This window comes from Mytilus edulis, chromosome 4 (genome assembly GCF_963676685.1).
Source record: "Mytilus edulis chromosome 4, xbMytEdul2.2, whole genome shotgun sequence".
Classification (NCBI taxonomy): domain Eukaryota; kingdom Metazoa; phylum Mollusca; class Bivalvia; order Mytilida; family Mytilidae; genus Mytilus; species Mytilus edulis.
Window position 1 is genome coordinate 204078 of NC_092347.1, and position 22116 is coordinate 226193.

Below are 22116 nucleotides of genomic sequence, written 5' to 3' on the forward strand. Positions count from 1 at the left end.
ATGCTTCATGTAAAAATTGAGTGTGTTATTACTAGAGATGTCAACAATTACGTCAAAAAATAACGCTGCATGTAAAAGTTGAGTGTGTAAGTACTAGGGATGTCAACAATTCCGACAAAAAATAACGCTGCATGTAAAAGTTGAGTGTGTAAGTACTAGGGATGTCAACAATTCCGACAAAAAATAACGCTGCATGTAAAAGTTGAGTGTGTAATTACTAGGGATGCCAACAATTACGACACAAAATAACGCTGCATGTAAAGGGGAGTGTGTAAGTTCTAGGGATGTCAACTTTTATGTAAATTCTTTTTGAAAAAAAATGATATATGCTGGGAAGTGGTATTTTGGTTATTACCTTTCATAAATCTGATCATAATATGCTGACATAGCTTACCACCTAAACGGAAAACATACGTATCATTACAGAACTCAAATTGTATGACTACACAATATAAGTTGATCCTTGGTGGTGTGAATCGTTTGTTCGTTTTTTGTGTCAATAGACAAATGAATAACAGACCACCGTTTCTCGAAAAATAACCTATCATAATAGCAATTATTGTTTGTGTATTCAAGAACCAAATTAGAAACATTCCAATGTGTTAATCAAGGCCAACTGGATGATAATATGTGTCACTTTTACTGTAACCTTTATATTACAACTTGTCTCAATATTTGTCGCAACACTATTGGACTTCAAATTAGTTATACGAAACGATATTAAATCATAAATTAAACAATCATAAAGTAAAAGTTAAACTTTAATAAATTATTACATTAAATGTAGAGGTCATACCAATCACGTTTACAAAAAGTCCTGATTAACAAACAAAAGTAAGTTTACTGCTAGTGAAGTATTTATTCATGAAATTGTTAATTCTTAACCAAAATTACAAATGTTTCAAACAGTTGCGTAGGGTTCACAGAAAGGCCCTTCGATTTGTTTCTTAATTAAAAATATGATCTGACCATAACTTCAGATGACAGTGTTTCTAAATTTCGTTCCAACTAGTCCTGCACATCGAAAAGTCCTATGGGAAAGAGCATTCTAAGCTAGTATTGCTAAAGCACATTTTGTTATTATAGATAAACCTGAAACTAAGTTAGAGCATGTAGAAGACTCAGGATAAACATATTCACATTATGAATAGTCATTGTTTTAATAGTATAACGAATGATTTTTGAAAGTAAATTAAGTGATGGAAAATGGTAGGATAAATATCTCAAGATAAATAAAAGGCAAACGAGTATACGAGTTCTACAATTGTACTATAGTACTCGTTGTCATCCCTTCTAATTTCCTAAAAAATCCTATATTATTATTTTTTTGAAGCCACTAAATTTATTCTGGTATTTTATATCAGGCGTAGTTCTTATTATAGTCGTGCGTTGTATACCTTGCTAAAACCATCCCCGTTTAGATACACATCTAAGTGAACATGACAACTCGGAATTAAATTACATTGCATGGAAGGCATGATTAAGGGAACACATAGTTCTAAAGCAGTACTATAAAACATAAACGTATTTTTTTTTACTTTGAATGAAAACAGATTGATTGCAAATACACTAAACAAGAATGTGTTCATTGTACACGGATGCCTTACTTGCACTATCAGTTTCTATGTTAAGTGGACCGTCAAATTGAAGTAAAGACTCGAATTGGCATTAAAATTAGAAAGATCATATCATAGGAAACCTGTGTACTAAATTTCAAGTTCATTGGACTTCAACTTCATCAAAAACTACCATAACCAAACACTTTAACATAAAGCGGGACAGTCGGACGGAAGAACGAACGAACAAACGAACGAACAAACAGACGGACAGATGGACCCACAAACTACAAAACATAATGCCCCTATATACAATCGCGGATGGGGCATACAAATTCGATAACAAAATTACAGAGCTAAAATTCAAAACGTAATGGCTCTTTATCGAATGAAAAATTCAAAAGATCGAACACATCAACTAGAGGATTACTACTGTCATATTCCAGGTGCGGCATTTCTTCATGTAAGGAAACAATTGAGGTACACAAATCAGTGCTTAGTTATAATTTTAATCACGACATATAAAACAGAACTGCATATAGACTCAAAATTAAAAGACATGAATCAAAAACACAGAACATAAATACGGTAACAGATTTTCGTAATGTCGCATCTAGTCCCGTCCCCTTTCAAAAAACGTAAACACAGAATAAGACTTGTTAATCCCGTCCCCTTTCAAAGAATGTGAACGCAGAACTAGACTTGTTAATCCCGTCCCCTTTCAAAGAATGTGAACACAGAAATATACGTGTTAATCCCGTCCTCTTTCAAAGAATGTGAACACATTAGACTTGTTAATCCCGTCCCCTTTCAAAGAATGTGAACCCAGAACTAGACTTGTTAATCCCGTCCCCTTTCAAAGAATGTGAACACAGAAATATACGTGTTAATCCCGTCCTCTTTCAAAGAATGTGAACACATTAGACTTGTTAATCCCGCCCCCTTTCAAATAATGTGTACACAGAATTAGACTTGTTAATCCCGTCCCCTTTCAAAGAATGTGAACACAGAATTAGACTTGTTAATCCCGTCCCCTTTCAAAGTATGTGAACACGGAATTTGACTTGTTAATCCCGTCCCCTTTCAAAGAATGTGAACACAGAAATATACGTGTTAATCCCGTCCTCTTTCAAAGAATGTGAACACATTAGACTTGTTAATCCCGCCCCCTTTCAAATAATGTGTACACAGAATTAGACTTGTTAATCCCGTCCCCTTTGAAAGAAGGAGAACACATTAGATTTGTTAATCCCGTCCCCTTTCAAAAAATGTGAAAACATTAGACTTGTTGATCCCGTCCCCTTTCAAAGAATGTGAACGCAGAACTAGACTTGTTAATCCCGTCCCCTTTGAAAGAAGGAGAACACATTAGATTTGTTAATCCCGTCCCCTTTCAAAAAATGTGAAAACATTAGACTTGTTAATCCCGTCCCCTTTCAAAGAATGTGAACACAGAATTATACTTGTTAATCCCGTCCCCTTTGAAAGAAGGAGAACACATTAGATTTGTTAATCCCGTCCCCTTTCAAAAAATGTGAAAACATTAGACTTGTTAATCCCGTCCCCTTTCAAATAATGTGAACACAGAATTAGACTTGTTAATCCCGTCCCCTTTGAAATAATGTGTACACAGAATTAGACTTGTTAATCCCGTCCCCTTTCAAAGAATATAAACTGAGAATAAGACTTGTTAATCCCGTCCCCTTTCAAATAATGTGAACACAGAACTAGACTTGTTAATCCCGTCCCCTTTGAAATAATGTGTACACAGAATTAGACTTGTTAATCCCGTCCCCTTTCAAAGAATATAAACGCAGAATAAGACTTGTTAATCCCGTCCCCTTTCAAATAATGTGAACACAGAACTAGACTTGTTAATCCCGTCCCCTTTGAAATAATGTGTACACAGAATTAGACTTGTTAATCCCGTCCCCTTTCAAAGAATATAAACGCAGAATAAGACTTGTTAATCCCGTCCCCTTTCAAAGAATGTGAACACAGAATTAGACTTGTTAATCCCGTCCCCTTTGAAAGAATGTGAACACAGAACTAGACTTGTTAATCCCGTCCCCTTTAATTAAATGTGAACACAGAATTAGACTTGTTAATCCTGTCCCCTTTGAAAGAATGTGAACACATTAGACTTGTTAATCCCGTCCCCCTTCATTGGATGTGAACACAGAACTAGACTTGTTAATCCCGTCCCCCTTCATTGAATGTGAACACAGAATAGACTGGTAATGCTGTTTCCTTTAAAAAAAAAGTGAACAGATTAGACTTATTAATCCCGCCCCCCTTCATTGAATGTGAACACAGAACTAGACTTATTAATCCCGTCCACTTTCAAAGAATGTGAACACAGAATTAGACTTGTTCATCCCGTCCCCGTTGGAAGAATGTGAATACAGAATTAGACTTGTGGATTCCGTCCCCTTTCAAAGAATGTGAACGCAGAACTAGACTTGTTAATCCCGTCCCCTGTGAAAGAAGGAGAACACATTAGATTTGTTAATCCCGTCCCCTTTCAAAAAATGTGAAAACATTAGACTTGTTAATCCCGTCCCCTTTCAAAGAATGTGAACACAGAATTATACTTGTTAATCCCGTCCCCTTTGAAAGAAGGAGAACACATTAGATTTGTTAATCCCGTCCCCTTTCAAAAAATGTGAAAACATTAGACTTGTTAATCCCGTCCCCTTTCAAATAATGTGAACACAGAATTAGACTTGTTAATCCCGTCCCCTTTGAAATAATGTGTACACAGAATTAGACTTGTTAATCCCGTCCCCTTTCAAAGAATATAAACTGAGAATAAGACTTGTTAATCCCGTCCCCTTTCAAATAATGTGAACACAGAACTAGACTTGTTAATCCCGTCCCCTTTGAAATAATGTGTACACAGAATTAGACTTGTTAATCCCGTCCCCTTTCAAAGAATATAAACGCAGAATAAGACTTGTTAATCCCGTCCCCTTTCAAATAATGTGAACACAGAACTAGACTTGTTAATCCCGTCCCCTTTGAAATAATGTGTACACAGAATTAGACTTGTTAATCCCGTCCCCTTTCAAAGAATATAAACGCAGAATAAGACTTGTTAATCCCGTCCCCTTTAAAAGAATGTGAACACAGAATTAGACTTGTTAATCCCGTCCCCTTTGAAAGAATGTGAACACAGAACTAGACTTGTTAATCCCGTCCCCTTTAATTAAATGTGAACACAGAATTAGACTTGTTAATCCTGTCCCCTTTGAAAGAATGTGAACACATTAGACTTGTTAATCCCGTCCCCCTTCATTGGATGTGAACACAGAACTAGACTTGTTAATCCCGTCCCCCTTCATTGAATGTGAACACAGAATAGACTGGTAATGCTGTTTCCTTTAAAAAAAAAAGGTGAACAGATTAGACTTATTAATCCCGCCCCCCTTCATTGAATGTGAACACAGAACTAGACTTATTAATCCCGTCCACTTTCAAAGAATGTGAACACAGAATTAGACTTGTTCATCCCGTCCCCGTTGGAAGAATGTGAATACAGAATTAGACTTGTGGATTCCGTCCCCTTTCAAAGCATCTGAACATAGAGTTAGACTTGTTATCGGCTTTGTACTGAATAAACAAAACGTTCGGTGCGACATAATTGGCAGGATCTGCTTACCCTACCGGATCACCTGAAATCGACTTGGTTTTTTTTTGTGTATTGTGTACTATTTTTTGTCTGTAGTTCATATGTTCATTCTTTTTTAGCCATGGCTTTTTTCAATTTATTTTCGACTCATGGGGTTGATTGTCTCTCTGGTATATTCTGCCTTTCCGGCTTTCTTTTTTTAACACAATGGTGGGATTAATAGATTCCGCATCACGATAAAAGGATCTTACAAAAAGAAATACTAAACAGTAAATCAAAACAAACACACCACGACACTCACAAAAAAACGCCGAAACATGTATTTATTACGATAAACAACGTGAGTGCCTAGAATCTCTACTTACGACCAGCATGTATTTTTTATGAAGTTTATAATATTTATCAACCCGGTATTGGTATCTGTCTTATGTCAAATTCGAGGTACAATTTTAAAATGAGGCGGAAAAATCCTTGACTCTTGTTTTTCATTTCTAGTAAACTGGAGTTTTTAAACGATGTAATCAGAAAAATGCACCATTTCATTTACAAGAAAATACAATTTGTATGTTTATATTTACATTACAGATGCTGTTTTATATAGGAAAGCTGGTATGTTGAAATCATTTAGATAATAAAAATAAAAAATGATCTAAAATTGAATCACTATGTAAATGTTTGTTATCTCATTTAAATAATGTTGAAAGTTGTTTGGTCGACTTGGCGGCATAATTTAGTTTTATATTTTACATAAATTCCTAAACACATACTCAGGTTTATACTTAAATGTTCAACCGACACTATATAAAACTAAGCGCGTCTTAAAATAAAAAGAATGAGAATTAAAATACAGATCAAGAATATTCTTATTTTGTCAGCTGAATATATAAAAATCATGTGCATGTCTTCGCTTTTATCAGACACTTATTGTTCTGTTGAAATGATCTTTTATTGAAGCAAATATGTATTATAACATATGTTTATATATCTGATGAAATTTTTTTGCAGACATAAAAATAACAGGAACGCAGTTTCCTGAAAAGGGAGGTATCATGTTTCTGTTTTGTAACGCAACAGGCAAGAAACATGCTCCAAATAGAATCAATTGGTTTAAAAATGGAGAGAGACTGTTTTCTGAAAGATCAGAAAAGATGTCCATTAAAAAGACTATATCTATTAATGCCGGTGTCATGACCAGCTCGTTAGTGATAACAGATGTACACCCTGACGATAACGGAACCTATGTCTGTAGGGCAACTAGTCTGGAGGATGAAACTCTCATAACAAGTTTGAAGGTTAATGTTTCAAATGGTATGTAGTCAATATTATCACCTAGTTATCATACTTTGATACTTACGATTTTGTAATATATACGCTTTATTAAACCAAAGCTGACGACACCATAGAGGTTGATAAGTTCATAGTATTGTCTGCGAAAATGCTTTCTGAATTTCTTAAGATGAAACTTCAAACACACTGTCAAACATTTTCACTTAAACATAGTCCTTATTGTATCTTCAGTATGTTGTAGTAATTTTTTGCGCTTATTTATATATACAGGTCAAACCCTTGTCTTATGATTCTAACAGTAACTGTTTCTAAAGATTACAAGCTACACATGTGGTTAGTTGCATTTTTAAACAACCAGTATTGTTTTTTTGTCATATAACCAAACGGGGATTTTTAGTTGCTTCAAGCATAGGTATTTCTATTGAAAGTTGTCTCTTTTTGAACCATAAAATATATTTTGTTTCGATTTTGTTAAGAACGAAAGTACATGTTTGTTTGTAAGAAAAAACAGTCATATTGTATAATGCAATGATTATATTCAAATGGATATGCTTAGTAATTTTGTTGGGTTTTAACGATCGTTTTATTTTTAATAGTATACCATTTATTCCGAACGTCAATTTTAACTTCATAACACAAAATGTAAATACAAGATTTGGAATTCATTATAATGTAGATAATAAGGAGATGTGAAATGAATGCAAAAAAACAGTCCCCCATGTGACAACTACATGTCATATTGAGCCTTCCTCAACTAGCAAATAGCATACTGTATAGTTAGCATAAAAAATTCGACATAAGAAATTTCAAACCCAAAATAAAGAACATACTCGAAAAATAAAGGCTGGAAAGTGGTACATATCTCTAAAACAACATTATTGCTGACACAAAGGTTCATGGTTTGATCCCCGCCCTGGGAAGAACATTTCAAGGACTGAATTTGCGGCTCTCCCTTGACATCTTTTGCGATTATGGTCTTGAGAAACGATGATAGTCCATCGGAAGGGGACGATAATTGACTGAACCGTGTTAAGAGAGAGCTTATAACATTTACATTTTGTCAAAAGTTTTGCTAATTATTATTGTAACATTTAATTTTTTATTTTCAGGTGGATCAAGTTATCCAAAGAGAGGTAATCATATTTGCCATATCTTTTGATTAAAATTTTAAGTAACCATCTTCTTCATATATAAAAGCGATTACATCCAAAACTATATAATATCCTATCAATATATATGTATTTCTAGTTTACAAAATTGTCTGGACTAATTACTGGTCCAATTTCATACTTTTAAAGGCTTCGTCCAGATCTGAAACATCGAAACAGCTCTTAAACGGCTGCGCCTATTACGTCAAAACATAAGTCGTCTGAAAAGCTGAACATACCTGAATGTTAATTGTACAGACTTTTCAGATAATGTTGAGATAAGAAAAAAAGTTTCAGAATAATATTCACTTACTAATGTTTTCTTCTTTTAAACTATATTACATGGTTAACCATTTTTCAGATGTCACAAGAACAGATACTCTTGAATCCAATTCCGCTCAAATAACTGGTATGCATTCAAAAGTCGGATTGATTTATTTCTTCCTGACATTTGTACTTTTGGTATGGTGATGCAATATATGCAGTTATATATAATTCTAAAGTGCCTTAATATCTATATTTATTATTCGAAAGACACATTTCGTCGATGCGATAAAACTGTTCTCGAAACAGAAATTGACGTTGAGTACTCGATCGAATATGTATGATGACATACAAAATAGAGAACATACAATATAACTAGATCAAAGCGCACGAAGTTCAACGATGAGCTTAGACAAAAGTAGTGTGAACGTAATCGAGGGTCAGACTTCAAGGATAAAATACGCAAATGTTATCGAGTAGTTTGTTGTATAAGCAATGAGAATTTGAAATTATAAGACTACCCTAAAACATGCACATAATTATTTGAGAAGTTTGGAGATAAGGTTATGTAAACGTGAACGCATAAGACTAAAACAATAAAATACACAAAGTTATTCGAAGAGTATGTAGTCAAAGCATTTTATCGGGTAAGAACACAATCAACATTAACGAAGGAACCATGATCGGTCACATCAGAATGATTAATGAAAATGCGCCATACATGGACTTACATATTTTGCGACTTGTAACAGTTTGAAAATAAATATGTAAATGACAGTGAACACAGAGACAATTATTTCAAGGATGCAAAGACTGAACCAGCAAATGAATAGTCAGTTTTCATATTGTATTATGTGTGTTCCTTATATAAAGGAAAAGTACTAATAATGTGGCTAAATGTTGTATGACATAATTTCCTTAGTTTAAACGAAAGAAAAATAAATATGAATAAAAGCGCTTGCTAAATGGAGGCAACCTAAAAGCAAATGAAATACATTTTTTAGTAACCTATTCAAACCATATTATAAAACACAATGAGACAGTATAGGTATATATTTGCATATGCGGTATTTTTACATTTATAAGTATTCCTGTACATTTTGAGGTGAAGCCAAACGTTGTACAAGTTAATGAAGAGTGTTGAATTGGTAACCTTTTTTAATGAGTTTATATAAAGGATCGACAAGTTTACCAGGATCGTTTCTGAATTGCAGGGTACTGTTAACAACATTTCGAAAAAAAATGTCTCGTTTGAAATAAGATTTCTACAGGTACAACAGAACTGGGTTTTTTTTTTTGTATTTATGGACAAATTAAGTAAATGTTTTAAGCAATGTATGCTAACGAAATTCCTGACTTCTTAATTGAACAGTTATACATTTGAAAAAGCCTGTACCAAGTCAGGAAAATGACAGTTGTTGTCAATTTGTTTGATGTGTTTTGTCGTTTGATTTTGCCATTTGATAAAGGACTTTCCTTTTTGAATTTTCATCGGAATAAGTATTTTTGTGATTTTATAAAATCCGAATATGATACATCAGGATATAGATACAAAACTTTGAAAAGAGATTGACAGATAAAAAGTAAAGGAGCGAAAGAAATATGTAGAAAAACTTTCAATTACTTCTAATTCATTTCAATCATACATTGATAGCTAATATATTATATACACTAATTCATTAATAAATACAACTGGTTATTTAATAAATTGATAGTAACAAACCTGTTTAAGGAAAATAATATTTAAGATTTGTTGTTTTTCAGAAATTGTAAAGAGAAACTGTTAGTATGTTATATTTTACAACTGTCAAACTCTGTTCTAGGGCAGAACCGTCATAACTTATTGTATCGTAGAACTATCAGGATCATAGGAAGATTAAAATTGTTAGAAATAAAGTCATCATAGGTACCAGGATTGATATTTTATGTTTGCGCCAGACGAGCGTTTCGTCTACAAAAGACTCTTCAGAGACGCTAGAAATCAAAACATATTTAAACAAGAGGGTTGAAATCTCAAAAAACATGTTTAACCCCACCGCATGTTTGATCCTGTTGCAAGTCAGGAGTTTTTGGCCTTTGTTAGTCGTGTATGCTTTTTTTTTTAATTTAGTTTGTTTATATATTTTGGAGGTATTAAGTGTGACTTCTATAGATATTTTCAATGAACAGGTACAAAATTCGCTTAAGGGACCAGCTGAGGATCACCAAGGGATGCGGGATTTTTTTCACCCATTAGTGGCCTTCGGCTGTTGTATGCTCCTTGATATATTTCCAATTATCATTTCTCAATTTTATTAAAAGGCAAAACAATGTCTCTTTCTAATGTCATGATGGTATAAACGTCTTAGTATTTAAATAGTTCAAAGTTTTTTAAACCTTTTTGCACATAAAACTGCGTCTGTCATAAACAATTATACTAATTAACAGATTGACAAAAAGAGGTGAGAACTATTCCCAATAAAAAACGTACGTTTTTAGACAATTAATTTTTTTATCATAATAGTGAAATGAATAAACAAACAAATATTGTATAATCTTTAATAGTTATCCCACAAGGACGCGGTGTGTCAGTGTAAGATTATTCCAAAGGCTGGAGGCCAGAGGATGATATAACTCTGACACACCAAGTCCGAGTGGGATAACTATTTTACATCCCAGCTGTTTTAGATTAGACGAAAAACCATTTACATTTCATAAAATCTAGTTTAGGACGCCACACAACTATTAAATATACTTATAAATATTACTATGTGATGTATACCCTTTATGACCCCCAACACAACAGGTAGATATCAAACAATGTCATCTCGGCCCACATGCCAATCCGCCCACACTATACCGCCACTTTATAAAAAAAATCGCCCCACTCTTGTTTACCGACTCGCCTCACTTTTGAAAAAGTGTGAAATCAAATTGAACAATCAGTCTGACAACTCACTTATTAATGAAAAAGGTTTAAACCCCACTGATGAAAGGTCTGCCAACTCGCCTCACTTATAAAAAGATCTAGCTTCCTTTAATTATGTTAAATTACTGCTAGTTCGTATCCAGTCGTCCTGGTGTAGTGGTATGTGTCTTGGCATGTACATTGGATTTTTTCTACATGAGATTTGATAGATAGTCTTTTCCGTATAATTAATTATAAGTTTTATAGTGGATTTGATCTTGCCGCCAACATGTTACAGAACAAAAGAAAGCATGCATAACAAAGAAACTCAAACTCGGGTGATCTGGTAGGGGTGATCCGGCTCAGATCACCCCTGTTAGAACAAAGGAGCTGTGATGTAATGTTCAACAATCAGATATTTGTATAAAAGCGCAACATTCATAATCAATTTTTTTACACATTTGCACAGCATTACCTGATAAAATATTGATGTAAGCGTACTTATTGATATGGTATGTAATTGATTGCAGCTTATAATTTTGTTCCTCATTATCATCTCATTTCTCTACATCATCTCTCTTTTAAAAATGAACGAGTGTTTAGTGGTTTAGTGGAAGAAACCTCTTTCGATGATTGATACAAGCTTTTATCTCTTAAGTATCACTTGAATTTAAAACACTCCAGTGATATATATCTAACCATGCTGATTGATTCTATAAAGGAAGCTAATAACAAAAGGGGAATAGACCAGGGTCAAACACCTCACTCTTGTCCAATGAAACATTCAACAGCATGGTCAAATTAATCGACGATATGACCAACAGCATGTCAACAACTAAAGATTAACAGTTAAGATATATAAGTCTGCCATATATAAGTTTAGTAATTATTTCTTTTGTTTACACGACAACAATTTCTGGATGCCAGTATAATCATCAACAGATCGAAGAACTTACATCGACTAATAAAAAATATTTTTAAGCACCCATCATACTTACACTGTTGTTAGACGTTGAGTAAAGACAACAATGATACTGAATAATTTGTTTAAACTTTGTACCAACAATACAAACATGTCATCCCTTTTAAAATGTACTAATCTTCTCCTGAATCGTCCGTATAATACGGGGTTGCATTAATTCAATAAATCTGTTTTTGTCGCTGTTTCAGATAAGTCTTTCAGTTACCTTCGTTTCACGCACAACATAGACCGTGGGTTTGTTTTCGACAACGAGCAATTTTTTTTTTAAATTTCACCACGCGATTCAAGTATCAGGAATATACAATGGCACAAATTTTGCACATGTAACGTCGAAAAAAAAGCGTTTGTCTGGATTTTTCGACGTTTTTCGACGTTTGGACAAAATGGCTACCGTTTTGTAATGTTTCGTAGCATTTTTCCTGTAAGACCCAAAAAAAGAATCTACACTTTATGTACTTTTCGTAACTTTTGTATTGTTAATTATAAAGTACTTATTGAAATATCAGGTAAAAAACCCACATTAATTGCTTGGACAAATGAAATATCAACTTGCACAAAACGGCTACCGCTTGAAAAACGACTGTGTAGAGATGATTTTATAGAATCTACAATATTTGAAAATACGAACAATGAGGCAAATGTTTGTTCTTTCGGTAGATGTTATAATTATCTCACATTTTTTAGACATGTTTAGCTATGTCTTCTTATAAAACTACCTTTCAGTCGTTAAGTCAAAAACAAATATTTATCGCGGATAAAATAAGGCGGAAGAAAAAAAAATAATCAGAAGAAAAACAATAGGTCTTTCCACAGAAAAGTGGAAAGACCTAATAAAACACGTTGTTAAGATGACAAACAACATCAGTACGGTCTATACATCAAGACCATCATGTATTATTTGTGAAGTTGATACGTAATATTTAACAACAAGGTATTGGTACCTTCCGATGAACTTTTTTTAGAAAAAGGACGAGACGTTCTTTGACGTACCCTTGGTTCATCAACTCTCTACTCAGACACTGATGACGTTTTACAAAGTCTGAGTAGGAGCTGCAAGCTCTTGAATATTGAATAAGTTGGGAAATATATATCCCATATGCAGGTGAAGTTGAATGATGGGTGGCACGAATTAAAATCTAAATACTGATGAGTATCAGTTTCTTTGTAAAAAATATCTGTTTTAATTTCGGTTCCATCTTTACTAACAAGAATGTCTAGAAACGGCAATTCATTGTAATTTTCATCCTTTGTAAATTTTATGGAGGTATGAAGGTGATCTTTTCCATGATAATTCAAATTCTCCCGCAAATTCAACTCCCAAATCATTTTCAACTTCTTGATACAGTCTTTGTTCAAGGGAGCTCATGACTAATGTTGCATAGGTTGGTGCGAATTTTGTTCCCATTGCTGTCCCCCGATGTTGCAAATAGTTCTTGCCATTGAAATAGAAAGACTTGTTTTCCAGAATAAGGTTAGTAGAATCGAGTATAAAGTCAACAGTGAATCGATTTGGTATTGCATCTCGATGTTTTGTAACCCAGTATGGTATTGCCTCTATTCCTAAATCGTGTGGAATGTTCGAATATAGCTTGTGACATCGATATATATATATATAAAATGAAACAGACTCGGTTGTTTCTACAAAGTTACTGAAATCAAGTAAACATATGAAATGGTAGGTAGGCAGACTTAAAGATGAACGATGATTTGTATACAACAAGACATACTATTCTTTATTGACTCATCAATCCTCAATCGTATGGCCTTATGGCACAACTCTTCTCATTGGTGCATATTACGCCCTATGTGTATCTTCCTCCATGTATTTTCCTCCATGTACTTTAATTTTGTTTTTGCTGTTACGATTGAGGTTGCGGATGTTCGGGTAAGTCGAAACGTCCTGTTTTTGAAATAAAGGCCGAAATGATTTCTAACTTCCGTTTATATTCTTCTGTGTTTTCGTGATCTAGTCTTCTAGCAGTGTGCATGTGTTGATTTTGCGTATTCCAATTTCTTTTGTAATTTGGTGGTACATTTCTTCTCTATAACGCTCGTAGTTGGGGCACTCTGTGAGGTAGTGCTGTTGTGTTTCCTTGTTTCCACAGCTGCATAAGTCGGTGGTGTTTTGCCCTGTGCGTTGTTTATAATAATAAAGGGTTGTGTAGCCAGTTCTAAGTTGTATAAAGATGCTGAAGAATTTTTTGGTTGGATAGTCAAAGATTGGGATGTTTTTAACGTTTGATGTTATTTTAAAAAGGTCTCTTCCTGTGTTGCTTAATTCCCATCGTCTTTGCCACTTCAGCATGACACTCTTGTGTGCACCTTGTTTTACGTCTTGAAGGGAAATTATGTTGTTTTTTGGCAAGAGTTGTGTTGCTTCTTCTGCAGCTTGCTTTGCCAATAAGTCCGCTTCATCGTTCCCTTGAATATTTGCATGTCCTGGTGTCCATAGGATGCAAATTTCAATCCTTTTAGTTCTTAGGTCCTCAATGTGTTCTCTGATGTCTCGAATCACATCAAAATAGGATTTGGGTGCCCAATGTAGTGTGAGGAGTCCTACTGCACTTTGAATGTCAGAGAAAATTTTAAGTGTGGTGATGGTGTTGTGTAGTCTTTCAAGTATACAAAATTCCAGTACCATTACAATTGCTACAAGCTCTGCTAGTAAGATGGATCCTCTTTGAGCGACAGGTCTGTGTAGTCGTATGGCTGGTCTTGAGTCTTCTGTGTATATGATTGCACCAGCTCCACATGGTCCCGGATTTCCCATGCATGATACATCAGTGTATGCAGTTGTTTGGTCGTTTGCTGTGTTACCTATTAATTTTGTCATGACTGTTATACATAGTTTCTTTTGTTCTGATGTTCTTGATTTCGAGCTGCCAAGTCTGTTCCAGTATGATGGTGTTGTTTGTGTCCGTGATGTTTCTGCAAGTCTATAAGTAAATTCCGGCTCTATCAAATTGATGTTAATGCCAGTTTCTTTTTCCATTTCACCTGACTGAATTAGCGCTTTGCCCATTGGTGTTATATGGATGTCATGGACTATTTCCTCTTGGTAATGTATAAGTTGTTGTTTAATAGGTTCTTTTATGGACTTTGATTGAATTTTTGCAATTTCTTTTATAGACATCTCTTCGATTCTCAGGTCTATTGGAAGAACTCCCGCCTCAATTTCTAAAGCTTCTCTGCCTGATGTTGATGGCATATCTAGGCACAGAGTGAGAGCTTTCCTCTGTAACCTATCAAGTTTTTGGAGGTCTTTTTGTTCAGCAACCTGCCATGCTGGGCAGCTATATTCCACAATAGATCTTTTTTGACAAAAGTACAATTGTAACAGTTTCTTGGTATTCATCTTACTGATTTGTCTTACTTCTCGTAGTATGGTCAGATTTCTACTTGCTTTTTTTTCCAGTGTTTCTAAGTGTTTTCCAAACGTCATTTTCTCGTCCAGTATTACTCCAAGTAACTTTGGGTTTGGGTTATAATTTAGGTCTTTTCCATTTAATTTGATAGTTTTATCCTCTTTACTGATTTTCTTTTTGGTGAACATGCACACTTCTGTCTTTTCAATGCTGATGTTAACTCTCCATTTACTGGTCCATTCTATTGCTTTTCCGATGTCTTGTGCCATTTCCTCTTTCAGTTCATCTATTTTCTCTGGCTTTCTGGATTGCCACATTGTACCGTCATCTGCAAATTTTGTGTTTTCACCTTTGATGTCATTCAGAAACTCGTTTATATAGATGTTGAACAGAGTAGGAGCTAGCATAGAGCCCTGTTGTAGTCCTATATTTGTTTCAAATTCAGTTCCTATGAACCCATCAAATATACATTTTGCCATTCTGTTGTTCAGAAAGTTTTTAATCCATTTCCATGTTTTTCCTTGGATTCCTAGTTTATGTAGCTTTACCATTAGTCCTTCTCTCCATATGCTTTTTCCATGTCAATTAGACATGCCAAAGTTATTTCACCCTTGTGGTATTTCTCTATGACATTTTGGATAAATCGCAGTAGACAGTTGGAGGTAGAGGGGTTTTTCCTAAAGCCTTCTTGATTTATATCAATAATCTGCATTCCCTCTATGAAGGCTGCAAGTCGGTTTAGGATTATCCTCTCTGTTATTTTACACATGACACTAGTGAGGCTGATTGGTCTGTAAGATCACGGAGAATAGTAGTTGGTCTTTCCCTGTTTGCGAAGGAATTTGACATTGGCAGTTTTCCATTCTGTAGGGAGTTTCCCATTGTTCCATGATAGGTTGATCATTACTCTCATGGCTTCTATGAAATTTGGTCCTGCAAATTTAAATAATTCAGGGAAGTGGTCGCCTGCTCCTGATAATTTGCCTATTTCAAGTGCAAAGATGGCATCTTCTACTTCATCAGATGTAATTTCATAGTCCAATTTGTGTTGTGTTGCTTTTATTTTATCTTCCATATTGCATATGTTTTTACACTCTTCCATTGTTTCTTTATAGAATGTATCATCATATTCATCTGTCCTAAGGTGTCCGCCTTTAAAGAAAGTGTCTTGCAAAATAGTACATTTTTCCTCTTCAGAAAAGGCTGGTGCATTACCTTCAGCAATATGAAATGTGTGCAAATCTCATTAAAAAGAAAAATGACAAAAATACCGAACTCCACGGAAAATTCCTAAACAGACATTTTATTTGATGGAAAATGGTGGATTAGACCTGGTTATATATGTTTTAAGTATTATTGTTACAAATCTTTAGAAATTATTTAAAATTAAAAAAACATATCTGTAACCGTGCCCCGCTTTGTTTATACTCTTTGTCCCTTTTGTTCTATAATCTTTTCATTTTTGGATTTTTCCAATTATTTAGGGCTTGAACATCACTGTCAAAAATCTAATAGTCTGGTGCAGAAAATTTGACAAGTAAATGTTATGATGACAAATAGACGTGTAAGCTATACAAAGGCGTTGAATATGTTTTCTTATTGTTGAAGGCCATAATGTGACCTACAATGTAGCGATACATTTTTCAAAAGCAATTGCTCTTAAAATAGATAAATGATTAAAGTACAAGTAAAATAAATCAATTCATAGTTTAACGGTTTTAGTATAGATATCTAATGTCTTGATCCAGATTAATGTTAGCCAGAGACGGACAATAGCCTAAGCAGCACCTGTAAGCATTTCTCGTGATTAAGAAACAAAATGATATTAAAAACCCATTAGTATAAATTTAGAGGAAGAACTTGTCTCGCTACATCAATAAATATCTGTATTGGGAATAAGCAGGATAATTTTTCATCTTGTTAACTACTGTTGACACGGAGTCTGTGTATTTTCCACATAACATTGGTGTCTGTGTGTATGTAGTTTTGTAATTTCCATTGTTGCTTTTGCTATATGAAACACAATGCATGTAATATGTAAATGTATTTTATTTTACTATTTTTATTTGTACTGCTATAATAAGTGTTTATTTTGTTTAGTTGAAGGTTTGTTCCTTCTAAAGCTATGTAAGAAATGTCTCTCTTGTTGTGCATGCTGTATGCATGTTTCTATATCAACTGTTAATACCAAGACAACATAGCGTGTTAAACAGTAAAACATGTTTAAACAATATTTCAAGTATTGTGTAACTTAAGTTTAAAGAAAAGTTATAATGAGTTTGAATGATATTGTAAAATTATAGGTTTGATGATTCCATTTTTACTTGTTTTGTATCCGCATCCTATTTAAACGCATGAAAGTTATCAATTAACTGATTAAAGATACCAGGATTAAAATTTTGTATTTGCGCCAGACGGCTCCTAAATACTCATCAGTGACGCTAGAATCAAATGACGGTAAAACCGCAAAATAAAGTATAAATTTGAAGAACATTGATGAAAATTCTAAAACGTTTTGTCAAATACAGCTAAGGTAACCTATTCCTGCGGTAAAAAGTTCACGTATTTCAAAAAGTTTTAAAACAAATTTTAATCAATAATTAAGACCATATCAAGGATAATTTATGTCAACACAGAGGTGCTGACTACCAGAGAAGTGGCATTGACCTAGTGGTTGGAAATAAACTCCATGATACCATGATTAAACCTTATGGAATTTTCTCACAATTGTTGGCTGCATGGCGACCTATAATGGATTTATTTCTCGTCATGTGACCTCTGATGAAAAGTTGTCACAATGACAATCATACCACATGTACATCTATTCCTGCATAGGTCAATTATTTTGTTCCCTTCTTATATCAAATTCTGTCACACATATTGAGACAGAGATTTGATATGAAATGTACGTTATACCTGTAGAATCTTATATAAGCAACGGGATATTACATCCTTATTCTAGCACTTATTTTATTCCCATCGTAATTACAGGTAACTATATACAAGATATGCCTAGTGCAAATGTTATTTGTGAAGATGTTTTTAATTGATGAAATTGGTTGAAGGTGATCAAAGTGGAATAACGACGATATTAGCTAATGATAATGGTATAAAGGTTATAATGATCAGTAGAGTACATTTAACTCTACTAAATGACATTCCGATACAATAAGCGTCAAGACGACTCTGGGAACTGTTTAATGACTCGGGACTAGGATAATCTTCTAACTACCATCATATAAAAAATAATATACTATGCTGAGAAACCATTTTCATACATTCGTGTGTTACTTTGATGTCAAAATTAAATTGCATAATCAACTTGGATACATTAAGTGCATGTTTGGGATTCCTATTATCTGTTCTGTGGTTCTAACAGAACATTATATTCTGTTTTATACTTCTCTCAGAATCGAAAGCTAAATTTATGCTTTTAAATTGAAAAAAAAAAAACTATGTACTACATCCGTTGTATATTTTTATGAGATGTTTATCATTTACTCCAAATTGTGTTCAATCATTTACTAACCTCTTCAAAAGAACCGGTCTTTTTATTTTGTTTCGATTTCAAGCAGATTTTTTGCATCATTTGTTTGGAGTTTGCAGATTTTTCTTTTTCATGTATAAACATACATATGCGCTATGAACCGTCTGTTGATAAGTTACTGATGCATGCGTGGCCTATATATAAAAAAATTATCAAAGAGGTAAAATAAAGAAAATTAAAAAGCATTAATTCCACATCAATTTTCTTTATAGTTGTTGAAATGCTTCTTCCGGTAAACTTGGCGTTAAATCATAGGTCTCTTTTAAATGAGCAATCTATACTTAGTACGCTTTTGAAAATATCTTTTTAGGTTTTAAATTATATCTGTATTCACACTGATTCAAGCAATATAAATTTTGTATATACTTATACTTATAATTAGGAAATAATGTACTCCTCATGGTTTATAGAATTATAACTCCGGTCTCAAACGATAGGCGTATGTCATCCCATTTGAAAAATATACGTTTTTCATGAACTTATTAATAATATAAGTGCAAACATTTCTACTTCAGGTCCACTTCAGTGTTGACATGGATATCAATTATATTTTCATTTGGGCATAGATTACCTAAGCCATATTTGGCACAACCTTTTGGAAATTTTGGTTCCTAAACGCTCTTCACATTTGTGCATGTTTGACTTTCTAAATATTTTGACCTGAGCGTCACGGATGAGTCTTATGTATACGAAACGCGCGATTGGCGTATTGAATTATAAGTCTGGTACCTTTGATAATTCATACCTATGTATTATATCTTCATCTGTTTACTTACATATACATTGTACATCTCAAAAAATGTGAGAGAAAATGCCAACGCAAGCAAATGTCATAATTGAGAACATGATCTTGACCTTTGTCATTAACCTCATTTTCCTATTTAGGTCCCATGAACCTCAAATAAAATAAGTCCTGGTTAATAAGGCAAACGGTTAATAAATTACAAAAAACATAACGACCAATGTATTTGATACAGGTGGAAAACACCCATAAGTTTTAACTGAATCGCTCTGATCCAAATTAATCAAAAAGTATAGAAGATGTAAAATAAGATAGATAATTATAAAAACATGTAATTGGTTACGGAAGAGATACACTCACAAGAAAAACAGTATTTGGGGCGAATACTCTTACAATATAAACAAACGTCTTTGGCTCTAAAAAAAATAAGTCTAAAAAGCTCAATAATTGTTCGATATAATATCCAAAATATCAACGCGATATCTTGCGAAACAGCTGACATATTTTCTTCTTTTTTTTACCAATGACCTTAAATTAAAGGACCCTAGGTCTCTATCACTTATGGTTTACCAGTCATAATTACATCTTACTTATTACTTACAGAATACAGAAAGGCAAATTACTCTCATATAAAGTTTCCAGACTGCTTCGGTCAAAACTATTTTTAAGATCCTCAGCATATAACGAGCAAATTGGTGAAATAATTTTGTCGTCATCTTAAACAATTGCAAAGTAGATGCGTACACAAGAAAATAACAGTGCTTGGGGAGATAACTCTTACAACATAAAGCGTTTTTGACTTAAAAGGGTCAGTTTCAAAATCGTAATATCTGTTCGATATCATATGCAATAAATCGAACCGACATCTTGCGAAACGACAAAGCAGCGTTAGAAAAAATGTGGCAGAAGGAGAAAAACATCAATATTTGAAACCAAGTCTTTCAACATCAACTTTTTTTAAATGAATGATAAGCAGCTACTTCCAGTTTACTCAAATTTACTATTGGCGCCCTAGCATAGGTTTCTTTATAGTTATTTAATATATATGTGGGATCTTTATGTTTTTTTCCTTAAATAAGGGAGATAATTTGGCTTTATCTTGCACCAAGATTAAGGAGTAATGACCAATTAATCTTAATCTTACTATTTAAGGGACAATAACTCCTTTAAGATATCATTGGATTGTTTAAGACCATGAATCATATCACAGTCAACCAAACATTTTGTACTAGTTCTTTTATATATATATCTTTAAAGGTGACAAAGAAAATCATAAAACAAGAACAGGTCAAAATTTAGAACATGTCCTTGAACTTTGACTTTGGTTTCAATTTCATTAAATGGAACCAAGCACCTTAAATCAATATACGTTAGATCTCTATCACATATCATTCTTGCCTTACATTATATATGCCTGATGTCAAATACAGAAGGGGAAATAACTCTCAACTGGAGTTTAGGGTTGCCCTAACCCTAACCCCCAACACTCATATCGCTTCGGTCAAAATCTGACAAAACATCCTGTGGATAAAACGATAAATTTGATAACACAAATGTGTCGCCTTCTATTACAGCTACGGAGGAGAAGCACTCACAAAGAAAACAATGTTCGTGGAGATAACTTTTACAAATACAAATATTTAGATACGCAGGGTTAATTTCAAAGGCGCATACAAGAGGGAAGAAAGATACCAGAGGGACTGTCAAACTAATAAATCGAAAATAAACTGATAACGCCATGGCTAAAAATGAAAAAAGACAAACAGACAAACAATAGCACATATGACACAACATAGAAAACTATAGAATAAACAACACGAACCCCACCAAAAACTAGGGGGGATCTCAGGCGCTCCTGAAGGTTAAGCAGCTCCTGCTCCACATATGGCACCCGTCGGTTTGCTTATGTGATAACACATCCGGTAAATAGTCTAATTCGGTACGTCTCATTCATGAAAGGGAAGGAGATTGTAGTTCAATAGCATATACCAACTCTTTAAGCGACATCATGCGAAACAAAATTTATGCGCACGAAATAAAAGTGGCGGAAGAAGAAAAACTATATAATCAGAAGAAATTCAATAGGTCTTTCCATAGAGTAGCGGAAGTAGAAAGACCTTATAATGAGAAGAAATACAAAAGGTCTTTATACAGAAAAGTGGAAAGACCTTTTAATGACAATCAGAGCAAAGACAAAGGGTCTTGTGATAAAGAATTGCAGAGAGACCTAATAATGATAATCAGAGCAAAAACAATAGGTCTCGCGACACAGAAAAGTGGATAGTCTTGATAATAACCAGAACACAACCAAAACAATTTTCAACAGAGAAGCGGAAAGACCTACTAATCAGAGCTAAAACAATCGAATGTCATGTCCATTGCGCTGTGTAGTGTGTTTAGTTTGTCATATACACTACTTGTATTAAGATCCTTACATCATATACGTACCGAGCAGCCCGTCTTTGGACCATCTCAGTCTTTGGTATTGATGCTGTGTGGACAAGACATAGCAAGCGTACTTCAGTTGTCAGCAGATAGGTGATTAGTATCTCTGTCTCTTTATATAAAATTGCTTGATTTGTTTAGGTTGCATTTAAGGAGTTTTTCATAATGACATCATTCAAATATTTGTCCCCTTTAAGATTTGATTGAAATGTAATTCAAATGATGCAGTTTCTAATGTATGAGTGTGTGGGATGTTGTTATA

General features: G+C 33.9%; 2 protein-coding genes across 2 annotated transcripts in view; one reads left to right on the top strand and one right to left on the bottom strand.

Annotated features, from left to right (window-relative positions):
• Nucleotides 1-8764, top strand: part of LOC139518354 (zwei Ig domain protein zig-1-like) — a 35488-nt gene extending 26724 nt beyond the window's left edge. The window contains exons 4-7 of the mRNA XM_071309907.1: nt 5773-5796; nt 6193-6495; nt 7584-7607; nt 7984-8764. Coding sequence (XP_071166008.1) covers nt 5773-5796; nt 6193-6495; nt 7584-7607; nt 7984-8093 — 461 coding nt within the window. The 3' untranslated portion in view covers nt 8094-8764. The remainder of the gene's footprint in view (nt 1-5772; nt 5797-6192; nt 6496-7583; nt 7608-7983) is intronic.
• Nucleotides 8765-13721: 4957 nt separating this feature from the next.
• On the bottom strand, nt 13722-15671 carry LOC139518618 (uncharacterized). Its single transcript, XM_071310092.1, has one exon. It carries the CDS (start codon nt 15669-15671, stop codon nt 13722-13724), a length of 1950 nt encoding a protein of 649 aa, XP_071166193.1.
• Between the last annotated feature and the right edge of the window lie 6445 nt (nt 15672-22116).

Bases quoted from the DNA above. Each gene is read 5' to 3' on its own strand.
- LOC139518618 (XM_071310092.1), bottom strand. From the start codon at position 15,671: ATGGTAAAGCTACATAAACTAGGAATCCAAGGAAAAACATGGAAATGG.